The 24647-nt window shown below is 47.1% G+C and overlaps 1 protein-coding gene across 3 annotated transcripts in view; it reads left to right on the top strand.

Annotated features, from left to right (window-relative positions):
• Positions 1–15068, top strand: part of DOCK6 (dedicator of cytokinesis 6) — a 111451-nt gene extending 96383 nt beyond the window's left edge. The window contains exons 43-49 of one of the 3 annotated variants that reach the window (XM_060268862.1): positions 3083–3208; positions 5775–5864; positions 6666–6902; positions 8227–8370; positions 8683–8789; positions 11111–11278; positions 12704–15068. In XM_060268862.1, the coding sequence (XP_060124845.1) occupies positions 3083–3208; positions 5775–5864; positions 6666–6902; positions 8227–8370; positions 8683–8789; positions 11111–11278; positions 12704–12746 (915 nt within the window). In that variant the 3' untranslated portion in view covers positions 12747–15068. The remainder of the gene's footprint in view (positions 1–3082; positions 3209–5774; positions 5865–6665; positions 6903–8226; positions 8371–8682; positions 8790–11110; positions 11279–12703) is intronic. The other 2 variants (XM_060268860.1, XM_060268859.1) reach the window with 2 other exon arrangements.
• Positions 15069–24647: the final 9579 nt, after the last annotated feature.

The raw sequence follows: 24647 nt of genomic DNA, 5'->3' as shown, positions 1-24647 counted from the left end.
TATTTGTCACAATGGAGCAGACCAGATATTGCTTTTGCAGTCAATTTGCTCAGTAGAGAAGCATCGAAACCTAGCGTGCATGCTTGGAATGGCATGAAGAGAGTGCTTAGGTATTTGCAGGAGACCAAAGAGTATTGTTTGGAGATGTCAGCGCAAGGTGAGCCACAACTCACTTGTTTTGCAGATGCTGATTGGGCCAATCAGGAGGACAGGAAGTCAGTGACTGGTTTGGTAGTCAAGTTTGGAAATGCCCTGATTGGTTGGCGGTCGCGCAGGCAAAGCCTAATAGCAATGTCTTCCACGGAAGCCGAATTCTGTGCGTTGTCTGCGACATGCACTGAGTTGGAGTACTACAGATGTTTGGTCCAGGAAATCTGGGGTGATTGTAGCCAGCCCATCACTGTTTGGGGCGACAATCAACCATCTTTGAGACTGGCGGAGTCTGGACAGTTCAAGGCCAGAACCAAACACTTAGACATCCGCTTCCGAAACGTATGTCAGAGCATACAGGTAGGCTTGGTAAAGTTGAGGTATTGTCCAAGCCAGGAGAACCTAGCAGATGGGTTCACAAAACCCTTGAGTTTCCAACGGCATGGGGAATTCTGTGAAGGGTTGGTTTTGGGGTAAGTTTGGATACCCGCTATCCCCAGTGTTCAGGTGAGAGGGGGTGTGAGGAGTAACAAGTAACCGAAGGGGTTAACTGTGTACTGTAGCACCTGACCACTGAGGAAGATATCATGTTACAGAATGTACCAGAAGTGTTTCTGTGTGTATCAGTTGGTTTCGTTTCTGCCTGGGAGACGGTCGCAAGATGTCTGCGCTCTCACCAGGTTGTTTGTTATTTTTCTCTCTAGAATAAACTTTGGACTCTGTGTGTTCTTAAGAGGCTTTTTATCCAACGGCTATACAAGCTTTCGCTGTGTGAGAAGAAGAAGAACTCTGCTGTGTGTGTTTTACTGCCAGCCCGGGTCTATGGAGCAGAAGCGCTAGAGAAAGCGCGCCGGGCAGATAATTAGTGGCTCCTAATTGAGTCATAAACAACTCAACGGAGCCCTATACTCGTCACACAGCCTACCTCTGAGACCAGTGCAGCTTCCTTTTCTAGCACATACAGACCACAGGGAAATCTACACAAGCTTTCTCTTTTCCCCCAAGCACTGCTTTTGAAGCAACTTTTTCCTACCTGTGCAGTGCTCTGAAAATCCGTGTTATCATGTGGTGATGTAGAGATGCACAAATAGTGGAGAAGGCTAGTCCATCCTTAACTACGATGCAAGTCTTCTTTGCTTTCATTTTGGACCCCAGGGAAGCTATTCTATATGACCACTTTGTAGAGCAGACACACGCTTACGTTGCGCTCTGAACATTTACGTTGCGCTCTGTAATCTTTGAAGTGGTCCCGAAAATGGAAGACACCATCCTAAAGCCCACTACTGCCTTTGCTTGGCAAGGAATCGGGATCAGGAACAGCCTCAGTTTAGGCTGTGGCAGAGGGGCCAGGAAGTGGCCCTAGGCAACCTCGCGGTACAGCAGCTAGGTCTAGTTCTAGTTATGTGGGGTTCCGTTGCATTCTGTGCATTATTAATGCAGTTTTCCATGTGCACACCATGCAGTTTAGCAGACAAGTCCTCACGAGATCTTTGTAGGCTGCCAAAGCCTCCCGGACCCAGATCTCCCTGGGTCTGCCTTGATGACTGTAGTTGGGGAGAGGGAATGTTTTTTGCTTAATTGCACCAACTTCTTCCAGACCCAGAGGAGCCGGCACAACTTCTTCTTCGGGCATTGCATGTATAAGTATAGAAGGGTGTGCCGCTCATCACCAGCGCTATTGTGGGTACCAGCCATGGCAGTATAAACATTTGTTGTGGTATATCAGGTTGCGCTCCTGGGGGCAGGTTTTGGTTCTTCCCAGATACTGCTTGAAATGCTGCAGGGACCTGTCAGACCAATTTGGCCAGGGAGTATGGTGGGAGGGGGGGGGGGAGAGAGAAATAGCACACAGCAGGTAATGATAATTTTGCAGTACAACTGGGAGATCTCTGGAGACTTTTCTGCATGCAGTCATAGGGATTGCAATGGCTGTTAGGGATGAGGTGGTATTTTGAACTTTGTAAAACAAAAACAATGGAAATAGTCCAGCTCCCCTCCACTTACCCGCCCCTCTTTGACAGTTGCTGTGTTCCAGTAGTTACCATACTCTTTCTAACTTCTTTTTTTCTTATTTTGCTTCTCTTTCAACTTTGCCATCTGCTTGTGGTCCTGCTGGCCTGATTTGGTAAGTTGTAGTGCACTTCTTGAAATTTTGTCTTTGGGGAGCAGTGGTCTGGTTCATTTGTGTGTATTAAGGAGAACTACTCAGGTGGCGCTGTGGGTTAAACCACAGAGCCTAGGGCTTGCTGATCAGAAGGTCGGCGGTTCGAATCCCTGCGGCGGGGTGAGCTCCCGTTGCTCGGTCCCAGCTCCTGCCAACCTAGCAGTTCGAAAGCACATCAAAGTGCAAGTAGATAAATAGGAACCGCTACAGCGGGAAGGTAAACGGCGTTTCCGTGTGCTGCTCTGGTTCGCCAGAAGCGGCTTTGTCATGCTGGCCACATGACCTGGAAGCTGTACGCCGGCTCCCTCGGCTAATAATGCGAGATGAGCGCGCAACCCCAGAGTCGGTCACGACTGGACGTAATGGTCAGGGGTCCCTTTACCTTTACTTTCACCTTACAGGAATTGGGTTGGAGGCTTCAGGGGAGATGCTAGAACTGTAGCAACTGTATTTCAGGTGGGGTCACAGGTGCAGATTTTGTGATTTAACCCCATGCAAAGATCACTAAAGCACATTGTGAACCCAGTGGTCATTGAGTTGGACTCAGTGACAGTGTGAACATGAATGTAGGTTTCCTGGATCTCAAGCACCAGATTCACCCATAGTGCACATGGAAGCCTCCAGGGAGAGAAGTGGTTGGGAATAGGGCAGGTATTTTGGTGGTTGATTTAGCAAGCCATGCTTACTGGGGCTTAAGAGTCAGCATTCAAGTTACCTGCCTGATTTGTGTCGTGGTTATCTTAACTCTTACCATGCAGGTCACTTAAGAGAATGTTTGGAACATATTTCCGAGTTGGTTTTTATGGCTGCAAGTTTGGGGATTTGGACGAACAAGAGTTTGTTTACAAGGAACCCTCCATCACCAAGCTGGCTGAGATCTCTCACCGGCTTGAGGTAAGAGTTAAAACATCCTTGAAAAGAAGTATGGATCAAACATGAAGGTTTAGAGTAGGTTTGGTCATTTATGTCGTTATTGAAGTGCTTCTCATGAAGCATCCCGAAGCAATTTAGATATACAACAGTTTCATATAAAAACATTTTTTTAAAAAATAAATCACATACAGAAACATTTTTTCTAAAAACAACAACAACATATAAAAGCAGTCACAAAAGCAATTTGTATCCAGGACAGATTCCAGCTAGGATAAAGATTTTAGAAGATTTGTTGAAAGAGGAATTTCTTCATCAGTATTTTTATTTATTATCATTATTTATTATTTATTCAGTTTAAATACCACCCTTTTTGAAAAGGTCCTAGGGTGGTGTACAACTTTAAAAATACATTACAGAACATCAATTATAAAAAACATAATAAAAACATAGTAAAACGCCTACTGACAGACAACCTAATAATAAAATAATAATCATCATCATCATCATCATCATAACAGGCACCAAAAGGCTAATAGAGAAGTAATGCAACATTTTCCTTGGGGGAAGTGGGGACGATGGAGATGGACCGGTCAAAAATACCTGGCATAAATGTGCTGAGAAGATGCTACTAGGCTTGGCTTTCAAGCACATGTATGCAGCTCAGATATTCTACGTACAGGGAACCCATAAGTTGTTGTTTGGATGACATCATCAGAGTACATGATGGTCTACAAGATAACAAGCAAAAAAGATTCTTCTGCCCAGAGGCACTTAAATTAGACACTGAGGGAGGCAATGAAACCCAGGGGAGCCAAGGAAGATAGAAGGAAAGATGCACTCGGCCTCAGTTACATTTCCATGTGGGGATTCCATCATATGTGACTACCTTCAAGACAAAAAAAAAAAAATCCTTCCAGTAGCACCTTAGAGACCAACTAAGTTTGTCATAGGTATGAGCTTTTGTGTGCATGCACACTTCTTCAGATACACTGAAACAGAAGTTGGTCTTGCAGGAAAAGCAAGGGGTGAAGTGCACATGATAAAGCTTTCTTTAGCACCTCACCCCTTGCTTTTTCCTGCAAGACCAATTGCAGTCATTAACAATCATTAACAGTCATCAACAGGTTTACCACTCCTATCAGCCAATCACCCATTCCCACCACCCTTCTGAGTAATACCCCCACCCCCACCCTATGACTATACATAAGGGTCTGGTGACTTCTGTTTCAGTGTATCTGAAGAAGTGTGCATGCACACAAAAGCTCATACCTATGACAAACTTAGTTGGTCTCTAAGGTGCTACTGGAAGGATTTTTTTTAATTTTGTTTTGACTACGTAAGACCAACATGGCTGCCTACCTGTAACTACCTGCAAGAGTTTGCACTTAGTTGGGGTGGGATGTTCCGCTAATGTTTGACCCCTGTATTTGCATGGATTCAGCCTGTCTCTTCTTCTTGTCTTGCCGAGAATGGTACGGCAGTTAACCTGAAGGGGGGAGGAAGCTGTGACTTACAACAAGCAAGACTCACACTCACACTCACTCCTACACACGCGCAACCCCTTCCCTTCACAATCCCTCTTCCCAAAAGCTCCCTCGCTTTAGCCACGGCAGCTGTGGCTTTCGGCAAAAGTGTCGCTCAGCTGTAGTCCAAGCAGAGCCAAAGGGAAGAGGCTTTGGAGGCAGCTCTGACGGAGGCTGCTGCCTGCTTTCTCAGGGCTGATTCATGGCACCTGTCCATGCAGATCACCAGGTCCTCGGGGCTTTTCCCACCATTTGCTCTGAGGACCAAGGAGAGCACATGTCTCTTAAAGGCATCCTTCCCTATTTGACAAAAGCATAGTTGCGGGAGGGTCTCCTTTGCATATCAAACTGAGCATTGGGATGTGGTATGGAAACGGAAAGCCTTGCTTGCCACACTCAGGTGCTTTAAGTTATTTCTCACCCCCAGGGCCTGAGCTGGGAAGGGGAAGAGGTGGGCTTTCTGCAAGTGCACTTGCTTTGATAGGAAAAAGGACTCCTACCTACCCCATCTTTATACACAAATTGGCTACTGCACGTTTAATAAAACACACATAATTCTGGTTTGCCCTTCGGAAGCAAGCACAGAACCACGCTGGCTGCAGGGACGCGGGTGGCGCTGTGGGTTAAACCACAGAGCCTAGGGCTTGCCGATCAGAAGGTTAGTGGTTCAAATCCCCATGACGGGGTGAGCTCCTGTTGCTCGGTTCCAGCTCCAGCAGTTCGAAAGCACGTCAAAGTGCAAGTAGATAAATAGTTACCGCTCTGGAGGGAAGGTAAACGGCGTTTCTGTGCGCTGCTCTGGTTTGCCTGAAGTGGCTTTGTCATGCTGGCCACATGACCCAGAAGCTGTACGCCGGCTCCCTCGGCCAATAACGCGAGATGAGTGCCGCAACCCCAGAGTCGTTTGTAACTGGACCTAATGGTCAGGGGTGCCCTTCACCTTTAACTTTACGCTGGCTGCAAGGAGTTTTCCGTGGTCTCAGTGGCTGGGGAAGCCCGAATGTTCATCTTTGTCCCTTTTGTCATGCCCTGAAGAACTCGCCTGTATCCTTTCCCCTTTGCAGGAGTTTTACACTGAGCGCTTTGGGCATGAAATGGTAGAAATCATCAAAGGTTCCAACCCTGTGGACAAAGCCAAGCTGGATCCTAACAAGGTAGTTTTGCTCTTTATCATGTGTTGGGAGTGCATTGCATTAGCAAGCCAAGCACTGCTGAGGGACTAGTCTGCAAATTTTGTTGGGCTGGGATAACCAAAGGGAGGATGGGGACTTCTGCCCCATGCGGCCTGGGATTGTGTCTCATGTTCAGCTGAAGCTGCAAGGAGGGAGATCTCTACAAGATTTGATGCATGCTATTCCTTCTAGGCTGAATGGCAACCTTCCTTCTCCCTGACCCGTATATCACAATTAAAATAGGTTCTTATTTCCCCACTACTTCCACAACCCTTGGCTTGTTCATAAGAAGCTGAAATTACGGCATGACCCATGCCATAGCAATAGTTTTGGCAGCAGTTAAAGTCATTTTATTTCTACAGTCCGCTAAAGTCATTTTTATCTGCAGTTCTTGCCATTGTTCCATTCAGAATGAAGTTCTGGATAGTCATGGCCACCAGCTTCATTTCTTAAGGTGCCTCTGGGCAATTAAAGGTGGTGGGTGAGACTACCGAGAGCTTCGCTCTGGCTGCAGCCATTATAAGCACAGTCTGTAAAAACGTTGCCGTTCTTAAAACGTTGTGGTGACTGCCGCCGCTGCCGCACCAGGGACATGGGCCTGTAGTCCAGCCTTTGCCGCACCAAGGGATTCCTTCTCCCATAGTCAGTTGGTCCCAGTGTGTTTGGTAGCTTAGATGACAGTCAGGACAAGCAGACCCCTTGTGTGGAAGAGGAGAATGAGGTGGTGCTGCCCCGACATTCTACTGACTGCCCCCTGCCGCCTTGTTGTCTTCCTTGCCACAGGCATACATCCAGCTGACTTACGTGGAGCCGTTCTTCGACACGTATGAGCTGAAGGATCGGGTCACGTACTTTGACAAGAACTACAACCTGCGCACTTTCATGTTCTGTACTCCCTTCACGCTGGATGGGCGAGCGCATGGCGACCTGCATGAGCAGTTCAAGCGCAAGACTCTGCTCACCACCTCCCACGCTTTCCCCTACATCAAGACCCGCATCAATGTCATCCACAAGGAGGAGGTACTCTGGGGTGGGGTGGGGATGGTGGGTGGGTGGGTGGAGGCATATGAGAATGGGGAGCGGGGCCGAGGGGGGCTACAATTCTCAGAAATAAAAAAAGGGTAGTGAAAAAATTCAGCTAAGCAAGAATCTCAAAACATTCTAAAGCACATTTTGAGTCCCTGAGCTTGTGAGCAATGCATTCCACAATCTCAGAAACCTGAAAAACTGTGACATGTTTTCCAGTGGGGTGGGATTCACCATTTCTGCTAAAATGTCTCGTCCCACTCCCCTTATGAGACGGACAAAACTCAAAATAAATAATAACTGTTGCAAAATAAATTATAGAAGAGAAGCCATGCTTGCTGGCTGGCTTAGTTGCTTACTTACTTACTTTCTTGTTTGTTTGTTTGTTTATATTTCATGGAATTTATTCACCACTTGATAGTAAAACAAACAAACCTCAAAGCATAGTTCTTTAACTTAACACTCTGCTATTATTTTCTGCCATACAAACACCATGACTACATTTTGTTTTGTTTCTGGTGACCCAATACCATTATTCATTGTTCGTATTGTTTCATGTTATTCTTAATAAAGATTATATTACTAAAATGACGACAACCTCAAAGCAGTTTACAAAAGATAGAACAGTGGAACAACTATACTTTAAAGCATACAAGAGTTAAAATATAAAACAGGTTAGATTGACCTCAATTTTCTAAGCATACATGCAAGTCCCACTATCTGCTTGCTCATTATGCAAAATTCACTTTTCGAAACACAAAGAATTATGCCCATACCTTGCTACGTGCATGGCTGATTCAGATACCTGAACAGCCAGAGTTCGCCATCTGCCTTGCTTGTTTATGCTTTCCTGCTTGGTGCCTGCCATTTCTAGGCAGAAACCATGGAGCAGAGGCGGATTTAGGGGAGCGCAACTGGTTCAGTCACACTGGATTCAGGGGTGCCGCAGCAGGTGCTGCAATTATAATGTAGAATGGGAGGCAAGAGGAGGTGGAGCTACTGAATTTTGACATCGTACGGGGCACTGCTGAAATTTGAGTAGAGGTAGAAAGATAATAGATTAGAAAAGTTCCCATAAGGCTCTTGTTCTGTGAATGCTCAATTTCCTGGGAATGTATTGCATTTGCTAAGTGGGACTTGCATGTGCAGTATATATACTCAATTTGCTTAATTTTCGCAGTTTGCAGAACTGAGCTTTTTTTTTAATGCAGGATTTAGATTGGGCCCAGAATGTCTTGTTCGGGGTTTTATATGAATGGCGCATGCCCATCTTCTGACGCTTCAGCTGTGTTTCCGTTGTTTGGTCTCTTCTCCCCAGATCATTCTCATTCCCATCGAGGTGGCCATAGAGGACATGCAGAAGAAGACCCAGGAACTGGCCTTTGCCACCCACCAAGATCCACCTGATGCCAAGATGTTGCAGATGGTGCTGCAAGGATGTGTTGGCACCATAGTCAACCAGGTACTTGCCCACGGCATGGGGGTAAATGATTGATTCGGTGGGAAGAGGAAGCTTCCAATCAAAGTAGCAAACCCCTTGAGACTGTGGAGTCAGCAGATCACGGGTGTGGGGTAAGAACAGAAATTAATCCTGGGTCTGATGGGGGTAAGGAGTTCAGGTTAACACTGAAGTAGAGGGTAGGGCAAGGGAGCCTGAAAACAGGATGGAGACCCTTGGTGCTATTGTGATAGCCAAGAGTGAGTTACTGAGTCAGAATCAATGTGGAGGGCAATAGGAGGACTTATTCTTGACCCCAAGGCCCTTGTGTTCCAGGGACCTCTGGAGGTGGCGCAGGTATTTTTGGCTGAGATCCCCGAAGACCCCAAGCTCTACCGACACCACAATAAGCTGAGGCTCTGCTTCAAGGACTTCACCAAGAGGTACTGCACAAGCACACCTGCCCTGAATCTGTAGCTTGAAATCCTTTTGCAAGTGTAATGCCCTTACATGGATATATCCACTCAATCTTGCTGCTTCAAGTGCCTTTTTGGAGAATCGAGGTTGCTTATTAGTACATTTTGTTGTGGCTGCTGATGTCTGGCAACATGCTGTGTTTAATTAAACACCCTGCCTGCTTCCTGTCGCAATTTGAATCTTGTTGGATGTGAAGTTTCTGTTGGAAATTTAGCTCACCTTCTTTCCAGGAGATGTGAATGTCTCTAATTTATGCTGAGCGCTTTGAAAATGGAGGGCTAGGGCTGGCTAGAAATTACTTCCTATCCGATTACCACACATCAACTATGGAACAGGAAGGGGGTTTGCTCCTGTTTCGTTCTCTACTTTGATCTGTGACAAGTCCCACTGTGGGTTCTGTAGAACTACCATTCATAGAATCATAGAGTTTGAAGGGACCCCGAGGATCATCGAGTCCAGCGCTCTGCAATGCAGGTATATGCTGCTGTCCCTTACAGGGATCAAACATGCAACCTTGGTGTTATCAGCACCACCCTGTAACTAACTGAGCCATCCAGCTGCATGATCTTGGTGCAATTCTTGTTGAGCGGGGGGGGGGGGGAGCAAAGTAGGATTACTTTTCATGAAGCTACCTATTCCTTAATTGTAAATGCAGGGGGGGGGGAGAGACTGCTGGAAGCACCTGCTAGCTGCCTATATTATATTCCTTGTTAGATTAGTATCCTGCCCTTCACCTGAAATGCCCCAAGACAGAATAACAAAATACAAGAATCCAGAAAGTCATTTTAAAACATTAAAATCAGTCAGTCCAACAAGAAAACCACAACACATCATCAGTAGATTCAGGTAGGTAGCCGTGTTAGTCTGACGCAGTCGAAATAAATAAAAAATGTGGGAAGAGGAGGTGCTTGAGAAGCTTCCACGTTAAAACGCAGCTCTTACTACACCCTTCTGCCGAGAGAGCCACACCAGCGCCATGATCGCTATGCCAGCACATAGGCCAGCACGTTCTGACAGTTAAGAAGCCCGGGGCACATAGCTTAAATGGGTGGAGTCTGAATAGGGATATTGGGTTCTTGTCTCATTACATATGGTAAAGCTGGTTTTGGTCACCTGCGCACTGTCCCTTGCTTTTTCCTGTAGGAATAATTGCAGTCGCTAACAGTCGTCAACAGATTTACCATACCCATTGAGTCAATTACCCATCTCCTACCACCCTTCTGAGAAAAACCCCACCCCACTCTCCCACTGTATGTAAGGGTCTGGTGACTTCTGTTTCAGTGTATCTGAAGAAGTGTGCATGCACACGAAAGCTTATACCCAGAACAAACTTAGTTGGTCTCTAAGGTGCTACTGGACAATTTTCTTATTTATTTCGACATCATCAGTAGACTCAATATGGCGGCTTCCCCAGCAGCTTAAAGCATGAAGATTGACAAAATGAGGATGTTTTAACTGCCAGCATACTCAACATTACTTGAATCTGATCATGTATATTCTGCCTCCTGCAACCATTTCCAGAGCATTTTAATAGCTGGTAATAAGAATGACCACTCTTTTTTTAAGAAGGTGGTGCCTTCAGAGAATATCCCGGGGGTCCCCAAACTAAGGCCCGGGGGCCGGATGCGGCCCAATCGCCTTCTAAATCCGGCCCTCGGACGGTCCGGGAATCAACATGTTTTTCATGAGTAGAATGTTTTTTATTTAATTTAAAATCATAGCTGCCAAGTTTTCCCTTTTCTCGCGAGGAAGCCTATTCAGCATGAGGGAAAATCCCTTTAAAAAAGGGATAACTTGGCAGCTATGTTTAAAATGCATCTCTGGGTTATTTGTGGGGCATAGGAATTCGTTCTTTTTTTTTTCAAAATATAGTCCGGCCCCCCACAAGGTCTGAGGGACAGTGGACCGGCCCCCTGCTGAAAAAGTTTGCTGACCCCTGGAATATCCTGTAATTTTTAAGCCTCTAAATGCTTAAAAATAACCTGAAGATGTTATTTATAGTTTATTAATGGTCCAATTGTCTGCATATCTACTCAGGCAAGTTCCATTGAGTTCAGAGGGACTTACTCTCAGGTAAGTGAGCATAGGGATAGCAGCTTAAGAATCATCTGAGGAGGCTGAATGGTCTTGGGCTCCCCTCTGTCCAGAGAACGGACAGTTCTAATTCCCAGTTGTGCTTCTCTTTAAACTAAGGAAATGCCTGTAGTTTGTGCCTGGAGTGAGAGACAACTCAGCCCTGAGCTGGTTCCACCACGAACTTCTTATTCGCTGCCATCGGTTTTTTTAGGTGTGAAGACGCCCTTCGCAAGAACAAGACGCTGATTGGACCAGACCAGCGGGAGTTTCTCCGAGAGCTGGAGAGGAATTACCAGCGCCTCAAGGAAGCCCTGCACCCGCTTCTCAACCGCAAGATCCCTCAACTCTACACCCCTCTGGCCCCCCATTCTGCACACAGGTGAGGGAAACCTTGTTGCGCAGGTTCCGAAAAAGGCCATGAGCAGAGACTCTGAACTCTGATCGAAGATGCTTCGATCAGACCACACAGGCAACTTTGGTGGTGACAACTGCCAGGATTCCACTGGCCACCTACTCCTTGTTTTGGCCTCCATTTCCCCCCCTTCAGCAAAGATCTTTATGAGAAGCCTAGAAAGGACTACTGGGGTTTCTCTGCAGGCATGGCACCTTCAACTGGAAGCAGCTCCCCAAGCCCTTGTGCTGCTCCCCAGGGCAGGAAGCTCCTGTTGGGATTTTGCCCGGAGGTCTGGAAAGAAAATACAAAGCACAGCATGAGCTCCGTACATTTCATTTCATATTTTTTTAAAAGGACATGTTCCTTCCTGAACCTGGAAGTCTATCAGTAATTTCTGCTAAATGTTGGGTTTACAGTGGTCCCTCGACTTACGAATTACTCGACATCCGTAGGTTTCGACTTACGAATGGGACAAATGGCCGCACGCTTAGGAATTTTTCTACATCCGAACGGAAACCGTTGGCGATTTTAAATGCAGTTTTTTTTACTTACGAATTTTTACACACGGTTTTTTCGACTTGCGGATTTTTCCGAATATTTTTTTTCCTATGGGAAACCATGTTTCAACTTCCGAACTTTTCGACCTACGAATGTGCATTCGGAACGGATTAAGTTCGTAAGTCGAGGGACCACTGTATTCCTTTATCCCATTTATGTAATTTTTGTTTGTTTGTTAAGAAAAGAAAAATTTGGTCCCAGTCCTTGACCCTGGCCAGAGAGTTGAAAGGCACCACAAGGGCACCCCAACCAGCCTCTTAAGGCAGAGCCCGGGGCCATCTGCTCACCAGCACAGTGGAAAAAAAACCTCTGGGGTCCCCACAATTCTGTACACCAATTCTGAAGAGCCATTCCCCATGCCCCAAGTATACTGCACTGCGGCACATTGCCAGTGCACACACTTCCTTCATGTGCAGAGTTTCAACATAGCAGGTTTTGCTAACCAGCAGCTCTGCCTATAGAAGTTGCTGGACTACAGCTCACATCATCCTTGACCATTGGCTATGCTGGTTTTGACACAGGAGTTAGATTCCAACATCATTTATCTGGAGGACCACCTGTCTGTCCAATTCTAAGGTGTAAATACCTTGGGGCTTTCACTCTTCAGTGGTTTCAATACTGAACTAAGTGGACCAGTGGTTTTTGAGCTGGCATAGGCAGCTTTACTAGTGTAGCTTTTATCCATTCAGGACGTCTTAGATTTGGACATTAAATGTGTACTGTCTTCTTATCTGCCTGACCCTTCAGAATGAAGCCATTTGCCATTCTGTTATCGTTCCCTCCCAATCCCCAGTTACAGAACATGCTTCTTCTTCTTCTGAGTCTTGTGCTGTGCTTGTTTCCTCCTGCCAGAAACTCCTTCAGCAGGCTGAGTTTGCGGAAGACTGAAGCCTAGAAAGGGAAGCCCCCCGCTGGAACGGACCACCTGAAAAACTGCAGGGACCATTCGCAGGAGGGAACTACTGAGCCTTGCATCCCCCCAGGGTTGCAGCCAAGCAGGATGACAGGCTGCTTGCTCTGTTCTGGGAGGCCAACGCTGAGACTTGGAGTACCCTCCCATGTCATTCCAGGCTCTCTCCAGGATGTGGGCCAGTCGGACACTTCAAGAGGAAGGAGACATCTCTGTGGGAGCTGGCGGTGGGAGTGATCTGGCTCTCACATATGTGCAGCTCAGAGCTGCGCCCCACCTTCAGGAAGACTTGCAGTGCACAGCTTTCTCGGTGAAGCACCCCAGCTGTGAGACCATCTGCAGATCCCCTTCCCTGATGAACTGAAGATTTGCTTTTGCTCTCATGGGCCTTTGACTTCCACAAAGAATAGCCAGATTTGAAACTCTGGCTATGTTTGCAGTTGGAGGCCCACCCACTGTGGATTCTGTGTTGTCTTCTGTCTTGACAGCTGGGCTCAGCCCAAAAAAACTTAGGTTTCCCCCTTTCTCTTGCTTTGTTTTTTGACACTCCCCTTTTTGGCTACCAACCACTTAGAGTTGCCAGCTATTTGTTCATGAATCAACAAGAATGACAGGACCAAGTTCTTGTTCCCATTCCTGGGTGGGGAGAGGAGAGAGGGGCAGCGGTCTCTGAGTTAGGGGGCTGAAACCTAGGACACCTGGGTTCGCTTCCTCACCTTCGGAGGTGACCAAGTCCTCTTGCACTAAGAGCTTGATGTTTCCACCCAGTGCTTGGGCTGAAACCAAGGAGTCCCGACTCCATACTTTCTCAGCTCTTCCCTCCACCCCCTTCCCAGGAGATCCTGACTGCCAGTTTTTATGTAGCTGGTCACCAAGTGATGGCCTTCTGCCAACTGCCTTCTGGGACCCTCAGCTTCCTCACTTGCAGCACGGGCCAAAGACCCTTCCCTATTTTACATGCCTCTTGCTATACCCTTTCCGAGGCAGGGGCTAGTATTTGCACGCACACTTGATCACAGCAGTGCCTTCTAGAGTGAGCAGAGGAGTTCTGTTCCCCTCCTTTCGCCCCCAAAATGCCAAGGGGGGAGGGGCTGTGTGTGCATTTTTCATTAATAAGAGGATGAATGAACTGTGAGCATCCCTCACCTTAGTCAGTGCCTCTCCCCCACCTTCCCAAGCAAGCGGAAGTGAAGGAAAATCACTGCTGCAGGCTCGAGTTGAGTTTAGACTTTGATCTCACTCTTATAGGAATGAACATCCTTCTCCTGGGGGAGTAGTGATTAGCCCCTGCCCATAGTGGCAGAGCGAAGAGTATTTGGGAGAAATGAGTGTATTCTGCTTTCTTTAATAGGGGATGATTTGAGGATCGAGGGCAATGGCAAAATGCTCTTGTGTTTTTACTACTGGAGAGAGTAAATCCAGATTTGCTTGAAAGTAATGGGGAGCATTTTATCCAAGTACATAGGATTAATCCAGACGATATTTCCCTTGATTTGGACTGAGTACTTTTTTTTTCCTTGCTCAGTTTAGCATCGTTTTTGGCGAAAGCAAAACGAGCTAGAACAGACAGATTTGTGTAAGCGGTGCTGATTCAGTTCCAAGTTTCTCCTTTTTGGTTTTCGTAGATTCGTACAGGCACTGGACCAATCCAACAGGTAAAACTTCCCACTGTTTCTCTCCCTTGCTCCGTAACCCCCTTCACATAACCACCCAAAGACCTTTTATTAAAATAATAATAATTGAAGGTTGGTGCTCTTTCCTAACAGTGGAAGACAAAAGGAGCTCAGTGCTAGAGCTCAATTGCTTACTTGTAACCAAAGCTGCAACAGCTCGGATTCAAAATGTCACGTTCTCATGTTTAAGAAATGTCCTTCTCTCTGGATCAGAGTTCCACTCCTCTTACCTTGCTCCAGGCCATAAATTCTGGACATGGTAAATGCTACATTTGTGTTATGGCCAGGCCAATGGTAGGCAGCTGAGATTTGATTTCTGTATGTCTTGCTCCTTGGTGGAGAAGTTTGTAAACATTTTATTTATAATGCCATTAAACAAAATCCAAAGAGACTGATACTGATTCTGTTCTTATTAATGAATAGGGCTGTGTCATTTCTTCACACTTGAGTCACCTAGGAATCTGTACTAGCTACAGTGGTACCTCGACTTACGAACGACTCGACAACCGAATTTTTCAACTTACGAATGGGGCTAATGGCCGCGTGCTTACGAATGTCTCGGCATCCGGAAAAAAACCGCGGCGGTTTTAGATAGGGATTTTTCAACTTACGAATTTTTAGATAGGGTTGCTTCGACTTAACGAATTTTCCCATTTCCAATGCATTCCTATGGGAAATCGCATTTCCAATGGCGTTTTTCAACTTACGAATTTTTCGACTTACAAAGGTACCTTCAGAACGGATTAAATTCGTAAGTCGAGGCACCACTGTACAGGCAAAGTTGTGCCATAAACTTCAGAATCCAAGAGAGAACCCAACTTTCCATTTTTGAACTGGTCAAGTTTTAGGTCCTCATTGTTAGCAAGAACCCACAGATATGGGCAGAGTTTGCTTTGTGCTTTGTACCCTTGGGATAGGGCTGCTGTTGTCCCCTAATCCCTGTTCCTTCTCTGTTTTGACACACTTGGTTTTCTAACCACCACAAATACCCTTTCTCCTGCCATTGACAAAACTCAATGGCTCTGAATCCAAACATTTATCAAATGCAAACACTAAGCTTTGGCTGTCTGTATTTTCCAGGTGCCGATTGTAGCCATATTTCTAGGGCAGCCTTTGAGCCCTCCCTGCAACAATGTTTCCGAATCACAAGTGTTGCTATGCCAAGGATGGAGCATTCGGGGGGGGGGGGGGCTAGAAAAATAAGCTGAGGAACTGTTTTGAGGAGAGGCATTTGCAAACAAGGAAGCCCAGAGAGGAGGAGGAGGAGTGTGAAGCAAAAAAAAAAAAAACTAACAGGGAAGAGGCATTTGTTATGCAAAGCATTCCCAAGTACCACCTTGGTATTCTGCTGTTCAGGAACAAACAAAACCAAACAACGTGGGGCAGGAGGGCTGACAGTTGCAATGGGAAGAGCTTGAATCCCAAGGTGGAAGATCCAGCGTACAGACAAGGTTTCCCAATAGCAGTGTGGATTTGGTGCCCAGCTGCAAGGCAAAGGCGTAGCTGGTGCTCAGTGGGGCCTTGTTTGCAGACCATGGGTTGGTTTTGCAATTGTGCAAACCACCTGGCCAACAAGCTAGCGAAAGAAGAGAGTGATGGAGGAGCTGAGGCAAAGATCAGTGAGCCACATGAAATCCCACAGGAGAGTGCTGGGAGTGCCTGGTGCCTTGCAGTAACACAGACAATTTGAAAAGAGTATGGGGAACTTTCATCACTGAAACTGCCATGCAAACCTATTTGCCCACTGTGGGCTCTGTAATCACACTAGACCAGCCTTTCTCAACCTTGGGTCCCCAGATGTCGTTGGGCTACAACTCCCATCATCCCTAGCTAGCAGGACCAGTGGTCAAGGGTGATGGAAGTTGTAGTACAACTACATCTGGGGACCCACGGTTGAGAAACGCTGCACTAGACCATCCATGGCACTTTGGCATGCAGCGCTTTCATGGCTTCCAGAACAGTAACTGTGCCAGCTTTTTGCATTAAAAACAGCAATGTGTGTCCGTGCATATACCTGTAACTCAAGATAACACTTCTTGCTGAACCCTTTTCATGGATTGTAGTCTATCCCATAATAAATGTGTACAGGTGCTTTTAATAGGGATGAGCATCCAGGCCACAGCCCAGGTGGGCGGCTGGTGTTTGGCTGCACTGGGAAAACTGGGCTGATATGAAGCTATTATGCACTGAAAATGGGTGAAGGGAAGAAGAAATCCCCCGGTTAAGAATGCTTGAATTGTGAAAGTGTAATAGAAGGGCAGGAGGCTAATGGCAAAGCCCCAGAAGGGGGCTACTCGTGTGTTGGGAACGTGGACAGCAAATACCGTACTTTTCCGTGCATAAGACTAGGTTTTTTTTACTAAGAAGTGGGTGTCGTCTTATACATGGATAGTGCATAGGGTGGACGTTTGATTGGCTGCTGCCACAGATGTCAGTGGCTGTTATTGGTTGCTGCATCAATCAGTGGTGTTGATTGGCTGATTCTCCGGCAGTTGGGCGTGCGATTTGCAGCTTCTGTCGGCGATGGGCCAGACGGGAGCGGATTTAGCGACGCATGTGGATGAGCAATTTTCAGCAACCCCCCCCCCAAAAGCTAAGCAACCCTGGGTAATCTCCCCCCCCCCCAAAAAAGCTCCACAACTCTGGGCAATCCTGTACAAAAAAAGCTCAGCAACTCTCTGCCATCTCCCCCAATTTTCTTAAATTTGAGTCTCCAGAAATAGGGGGCATCTTATACATTGGGGCATCTTATAGACGGAAAAGTACGGTACTCTGAGGCTGGGTCTGTTATTATAATCGTACCTCAAAGTCCAATTGGAGAGGTCCTTGCATGTCTTGGCGTAATTCTGGAGGGACACTTTCATATCTGGGCAGGGCCTCCTGGGTCTTGTAGGAGTTAGTATTGCTGGCCCAGAACATGTAATGGGAACCCCATGACTTTGGGATGTTTACAGCAAAAGCAGAAAATAGCATCTTGTCCTTGTCTGATTATCTTAGCAGAAATAAAACAGAACAGTGAAGGAAGCGCTTTGCTAAGGCAGCTCAGAATAGAAAAGTTGTTTGGGTTCACACACAACCTGTGTTACTTTTTTTTTTCCTGCACAAATTATTTTAAAAGCCAGAAGCGCCAGCAACCGTGTCTGGACGCAGGGAGAGAATAGGAGAATATCTGCAGAAATGTGAGCTTTCCACTACAAAGGCCTTTGCTCAGAAATTTGTCACTGCAGTGACTCCCTGCTAATGGGGACAGGAGGTAATGTTAAAATTAGTCTTTAAATGAGGTAATTGCGGTTAAAAAAATTAAGCAGGGGTGAAAGGACTATAGACTCCTTTTGACCCCCTCTTATTCCGTGAACCAGGGGACGCGGGTGGTGCTGTGGTCTAAACCACTGAGCCTCTTGGGCTTGCCGATGGGAAGGTCGACGGTTCAAATCCCTGCAATGGAGTGAGCTCCTGTTGCTCTATCTCAGCTCCTGCCAACCTAGCAGTTCGAAAGCACGCCAGTGCAAGTAGATAAATAGGTACCGCCGTGACGGGAAGATAAATTGCATTTCCGTGTGCTCTGGTTTCTGTTCCAGTGTTCCATTGTGCCAGAAACGGTTTAGTCATGCTGGCCACATGACCCGGAAAGCTGTCCGTGGACAAACGCCAGCTCCCTCAACCTGAAAGTGAGATGAGCGCCGCAACCCCATAGTCTCATTTGACCGGACTTGACTGTCCAGGCGTCCTTTACCTTTTTACCTTCTTCCACGAACCCTTTTAGAATCATAGAATCATAGAGTTGGAAGAGACCACAAGGGCCATCCAGTCCAACCCCCTGCCAAGCAGGAAACACCATCAAAGCATTCCTGACATATGGCCGTCAAGCCTCCACTTAAAGACCTCCAAAGACCACACTCCTTGGCAGCAAATTCCACTGTCGAACAGCTCTTTTCATATTGCATCAGCAGAATGGGACAGGGACATGCTCCTGTAAGGTCCTTTGTCCCACAGTGGATGATGGAAATGTCCTCTTCGAAAAGCCAAGCAGAGGAGGCCTGTCGGAAGGGGATTATTTTCCACATGCCTAAACCAAGCATGTAGAGATGTGTGCTTCCCTCTTGGTCTCCCTTGCTTCCTCTTAAGCCATCACATACAGAACCCTCCGCCTGTTACTGGGTGACAGACCAAACCAATGGCTCTTAGCACTCCCTTAGCACTGTGAGACTTCGGTAGGGGTGTACAGTGGTAGCTCGACTTACAAACGACTCGACAACCGAATTTTTCGACTCACGAATGGGGCAAATGGCCGCACGCTTACGAATTCCTCGACATCCGAATGGAAACCGCGGCGGTTTTAGATAGGGTTTTTCCGATTTACGAATTTTTAGATGGGGTTGCTTCGACTTACGAATTTTTCCGTTTCCAATGCATTCCTATGGGGAATCGCGCTTCCAATGGCGCTTTTCGACTTCCGACCTTCGGAACGGATTAAATTTGTAAGTCGAGGCACCACTTAATTTACTTCCCACACTTAATTGTGGGGGAGAGTTAGGTTCTTTTCTTTTCTTTCTCCCCTCTGTGTACATCTCATTATATTTCATTCACACCAGTGGATATTTGACACCCATCTGGGTGGGGAAGAGCAAATTCACTTGACAATACAATCTCTGTCGCTTTTTAATTTGCACTGCTGGAGCACTTTTTTAGGGAGGCAATGTTTTGCAATTTAACCTCTCTCCCCTCCCCCTTAAAAAACACCACTACCACCAAACAAGCTAAAAGCATTTTTGTGATAATTGAAACACTGGGGGATTTTAAAATAGTCCGTTTTTGAAAATGTATGCTAAAATGCTTTTTCATTTAACCACTATTGTGCGGGATTTCTAAATATTTTTAAACTATCCGTAGGTGAAAATGCATCAATCTTAGACATGCTGGTTTGGAAGGAAGGCAGGAAATCTCCCTGGTATCCATGGCCCTGATTCAGGTGGCCCATAAGATTAGGTCATGTAGCCTAGTGGACATGACTGCTTAGAAGGCATTGTGTGTGACGGGGAAACTTTAATCTGCTTTATGGTAGCCATTTCAGCCAAGAACTTCAGGAACCGCCACTGTGATAGCAGAAATCACTCCAGGAAACTCAGATTTTAATCTGTGGACAGTTACTGCATAGTATTCTTTGTGAGGGTGGAGAGGCTCAACGAGCTTTCTTCTCAGATCCTCCAAGTGTCCCTATTTTCCAGGGACATCCCTGATTTAGAGAAACTCTGCCGGTTTCTGATTTGATCCTGGAATGTCCCACTTTCCCTTAGGGTGTCCCTATTTTCATTGGAGAAATGTTGGTGGGCATTATGGAGTTTTCTGACTCCTGAGCCGTCTGAAGGCAATCCTGTATAGGGAAGGCTTAAAAAAAATGTTTTATTGTGTTTTTATATATGTTGGAAGCTGTCCAGAGTGGCTAGGGCAACCCAGTAAGATGTGTGGGGTATAAATAGTACAATTATTATGGAGTGGGACACCCCTATTTTCATCGGAGAAATGTTGGAGGGCATGTGTCCAGAGGAGGGCAACCAAAATGGTCAAAGGCCTGGAAATGGTGCCTTATGAGGAACGGCTTAGGGAGCTGGGTATGTTTAGCCTGGAGAAGAGAAAGTTAAGGGGTGATATGATAGCCATGTTCAAATATATAAAAGGGTGTCATATAGAGGAGGGAGAAAGGTTGTTTTCTGCTGCTCCAGAGAAGCGGACACGGAGCAATGGATTCAAACTACAAGAAAGAAGATTCCACCTAAACATTAGGAAGAACTTCCTGACAGTAAGAGCTGTTCGGCAGTGGGATTTGCTACCAAGGAGTGTGGTGGAGTCTCCTTCTTTGGAGGTCTTTAAGCGGAGGCCATATGTCAGGAATGCTTTGATGGTGTTTCCTGCTTGTCAGGGGGTTGGACTGGATGGCCCTTGTGGTCTCTTCCAACTCTATGATTCTATAATTTTCTGTTTTCTCCTTTCATGAAAGTGTGTTTAGGAATATGAGATGGATGCTATAGTAAGGTAGACTTGTCGCTTTTTTAGCCCCACTGCAATTTCTACAGTAAATGCTCTTGTTCTTCCTGAAGGAACGGCAGGCTTATTAACTATGAGCTACAAAATTTGGGATCCCCTCCAAACCTGTGCCAGAATGACACCCAATGTAACACGAGCATCTCGTTTGCTCATGTTATTCTGCCTCCTCCTCTGTTAATTGAATGAATCACTTCCTAGCAGCTGCCTGCTCAATCTGTGCCCTCCCTTTGGGCGACACTCATGGGGCGACCACTTCCTGCCTGCTGCCCCAGCTCTCTCCTAACCCACTACCAATATATTGATAAGAGGAGGGGGAAGCTGCCCCACCACAATCCCCTTGGGGTGAGCTCAAGAGGAACTGCTCTGATACAAAGGCATGCTAGCTGCTGGCGACTGGCTGGGAGGAACTGAACGGTTATCCAAATCACGAGACTGCCCACGCTCTCCCTTCTTCGATGTCTGCAGAGCTCTGTGTTTGGGGCAACCGCTGAATATCACAGATATAATGGAATTGGAAATCTTTACAGGAAGGGCCAGGCCATTAAAAGGCCTACAGGGGCTATTTTGTGGCTCAGGGGACTTCTGCCAGCTGATCTACCTCCCAGCTTGTGAGAAGCTGTGAGGAGACCAGACCAACAAGCTTGTTGACCTGAAGCCAAGACTTCAGTTATGGTCAGATGCATTAAGGACTGAAAAAAGGAAGTTGTCCTGGCGCAGTTAAGGGTTGGGTAGAAAGTTCCTTACCATCAGCATGAATTGAGGAGGAAGGTCCCACCCATAAGCATGCCTTGTGTCGTTCCTCTCCTTGTTAAATGCATCTTGCCGGATTGCCCACAATTCTCAAGTGCACAGCAGATTCTGCAGGCGTGAGGAACCCATGGTCCTCCAGAAGTTCCTGGACTGCAGCTGCCATCATTCTTGGCCCATGGGCCATCAGCCAAGCTGGCTAGACCTGATGTGAGCCGGGACAAAGCAACATATTGAGGCCCCCACGCTCCCCATCTCTGCCTTTCTGCTTACCCAGTTCTTTGTTTCTGAGTGACAAGATCGGTCAACCCATGGGCGTAGGCAGGGGGGGCAGGAGGGGGCAGCTGCCCCCCCCTAGAAGCAAAAAAATTAATGTATTTTACAGACCATAACCAGCACTTTTCCCCTCCAAAAACTGAAGTGGAAAGGGCTTTGCTTTAGCAAGAGCAGCTAAGTCTCCGCTTGCTGGGGGGGGGGGACACAGCAGTAACAAAAACACATCAAATAAATAAAGCAAAGTGGCTACCAGTAGTTAAGCAGTTAAGACAATGGAGCATATATCCCCAGGCAAGATTCGATAGCTGACCATTTCACCCTATTGTTCTTAAGTGGGAGTTGTTAATGAGCATTCAGGAGCATTAAGAGTTCTATTGGCGATTTAATGAGGGTGCAGACTCAGAGGATTCAATTTGACTAAGGTGGCTCTGCAAGGCTAAAAAGAAGTGAATAAGAAAGGGGGGAGGTTGTAGCTTTGACAGACACAGTGATGTTTATAAAAAGCATTGGTGTTCCAGTCTGCCCCTCCTCCTGCATCTGTATACTGTAAATCAGGGGTGGCCACCTCCCAAGAAACTCTGATCTACTCAGAGTTTAAAACTGGGGGTGATCTACCCCCTTTTGGGGGGTTCAGGTCAAAGCTGTTGAGTTTTTTTTAAAGGAAGGGAAGCCCTGTTTTGGGGGGTTTAGGTCAAACTTGTTGAGCTTCTTTTAGGAGGGAGGGAGGCCCATTTTTGTTTAGGGCTTCAGGTCATAGTTCAACTTTTTTGAGGGAGGAGGAAAATTTTGGGTGAGCTTTTTTTAGGGGTGCCAGTGACCTACCAGTGATCTACCACAGACATCCAGTGATCTACTGGTAGATCACAATCTACCTGTTGGACGTGCCTGCTGTAAATCAAGCAGAGAGAAAGCTGCTTACAAGGCTCCTGTACATGCAGAGTTCCAGCATCACAGTGTCACCCAGAGGCACCCACAAATATGAGTTATCCCTCTCTCTATTTCTTCCTTCCTTCCTTCCCTCCCTCTTCCATCCTTAATAAAATACGGTGGGGGCAGATAAGCCCCACATAGAAAGCCCATCAACATGGGGGGATGACTCTTTCAAATACGGTATTTACCAGTAATTGGGGGAGGGGGCACCTAGGCCTCTAGGAGTTGGATGCTATGCCTAGGAGTAGGACAATTCAAGAAAGCAGAATGATGCATATGCTATGGTAATATATCAATAGAATCGTAGAATTGTAGTCGGAAGGGACCACAAGGGTCATCTAGTCCAACCCCCTGAAATGCAGGATTTTTTTCCTAAGGTGGGGCTTGAACCATGGTTGAAATATTATGCTGATATGCAGCAACGCCTCGGAGCCGTCGTGGCTGCGGCCGTGTCTTGCCTCGCCCTCGCCCGCCCTGCCACCCCCTCTCGCCTGCCCGACCCTCCCGTCCTCTCCAGCCAAGCAGGGTAGCCGCCAACGCTACCAGCCCCAGAAGCACAAGGTGGCCGCTGCTGCCACCGCCACGATGTCATCAGGCCCGCTGGCCCTTTAGCCCCGCCCACTTCATGGCCCCTCCCCTTCCGTGCCTTGGCCCCGCCCCTGAACGACCATGGCTTGCCCCCCCCCTAGTTTTGATCCTGGCTACGCCCCTGGGTCAACCAGCTTTATTTGGGTCCCTGAGCTCTAGTGAATGGCTGTCCTCTTGTCAAGACCTTTCAAGTTATTAGGTACAAATCACTGACAAAGGAACTCTCCCATGTGTGCAACTAGGCTAGAGCACGTACGTGCCCGAGCTGCCATTGCGCCATAAACTTTGATATACCTACTTAACTCCCCTCCCAGCTTACTCCTCTGCCCCATTTGCCTCCTCCTGAAAATGGTGGGCAATGGCAGGCTGTAGTCTGCCTGGAAGTGACAGAAGCTGTTGCTAGGCAGACATTTCCCCTCCCCAACCCAGCACCCCACACCGCCTTCGCAAGAGGCTGCCACTTTGGTCGTCCACGTGTATTTCCTGAGTACATGGCGGTTCAAGTTGTGAACTGACTCCACCAAAGGGTCCTGCAGCTGAGCTGATATGAAAGTTATTTTTGTGGTGTTAGAGCTGCGGAGGCTTTTACACATGTGCAAGTCGTCCTTTGATGTTTCAGCAATCAAGTAAAGTGTGTGTGTGTGTGTGTGTGTGTGTGTGTGTGTGTGTGTGTGTGTGTGTGAACTTTCTCCCTGGAGGCTACTTTGTCAACTCTTGCTGTGCACTAAATTTAGCATTTCAGGGGGTGGGGGAACAGGCATCTCCCCTGAGAGCTAGCGTTCTCCTTCTTAACTGATCTGACTTGAGCAACAACCTATTCCTCTGCCATTCTTAAGCCTTGTGTGACTCCTTCTCCTTGGTTTATCCTTTAGATGTATCTTCCTATTTTCTTTTCACGTGGGAAGAGAAGGTGCTTGAGAAGCTTCCATGTTGAAATGCAGTTCTTTCTGCACCCTTCTGCGGAGAGAGCCACACCAGCGCCATGATCGATATACCAGCACAACCGTTCTTACAGTTAAGATGCCTGGGGCACATAGTTTAAAGGGGTGGAGTTGTGAGTATGGGGGGGTTGCTTATGCCAGGAATCCCCAAACTTCGGCCCTCCAGATGTTTTGGACTACAATTCCCATCATCCCTGACCACTGGTCCTGTTAGCTAGGGATCATGGGAGTTGTAGGCAAAAACATCTGGAGGGCCGCAGTTTGGGGATGCCTGGCTTATGCCATATTGCAAGCACGGTCGGCACTCCCCCCCCCTCCAGCCGGAACTCAGTTCCAGCACCTCTCAGGTGGGTGCCATTGGCATTGTAAAAGAACAAGGGAGGCATTCATGGCAAGTTCTAGAAAAATAGCACTGATAAGAAGGAATACAAAAATCCACTAAAATCAAGATTGGTTGCAGCTGAAATGCATTTAAGAGGAAGTTCAGCCAAAATAAGTGGGGTTTTTACTTGACCGTGTGCGAGATCTCACTGGAACCCAGAAGCCACAGCCATGCAACCCCAGCAAGGGGGGCTTGGGCAGAGGTGGCAATGGGTGGGTGGGTGGAGCTTGTGCAGGGCAGCACCTCCCCCTTTTGCCTCAGGCGGCAGAAGGGTACGGTCTGGGTCAGAGGCTCAAGGATCAGTGGC

Source organism: Zootoca vivipara, chromosome 16, assembly GCF_963506605.1.
Source record: "Zootoca vivipara chromosome 16, rZooViv1.1, whole genome shotgun sequence".
Classification (NCBI taxonomy): Eukaryota; Metazoa; Chordata; class Lepidosauria; order Squamata; family Lacertidae; genus Zootoca; species Zootoca vivipara.
This window is presented reverse-complemented; position numbering and strand designations above follow the sequence as displayed.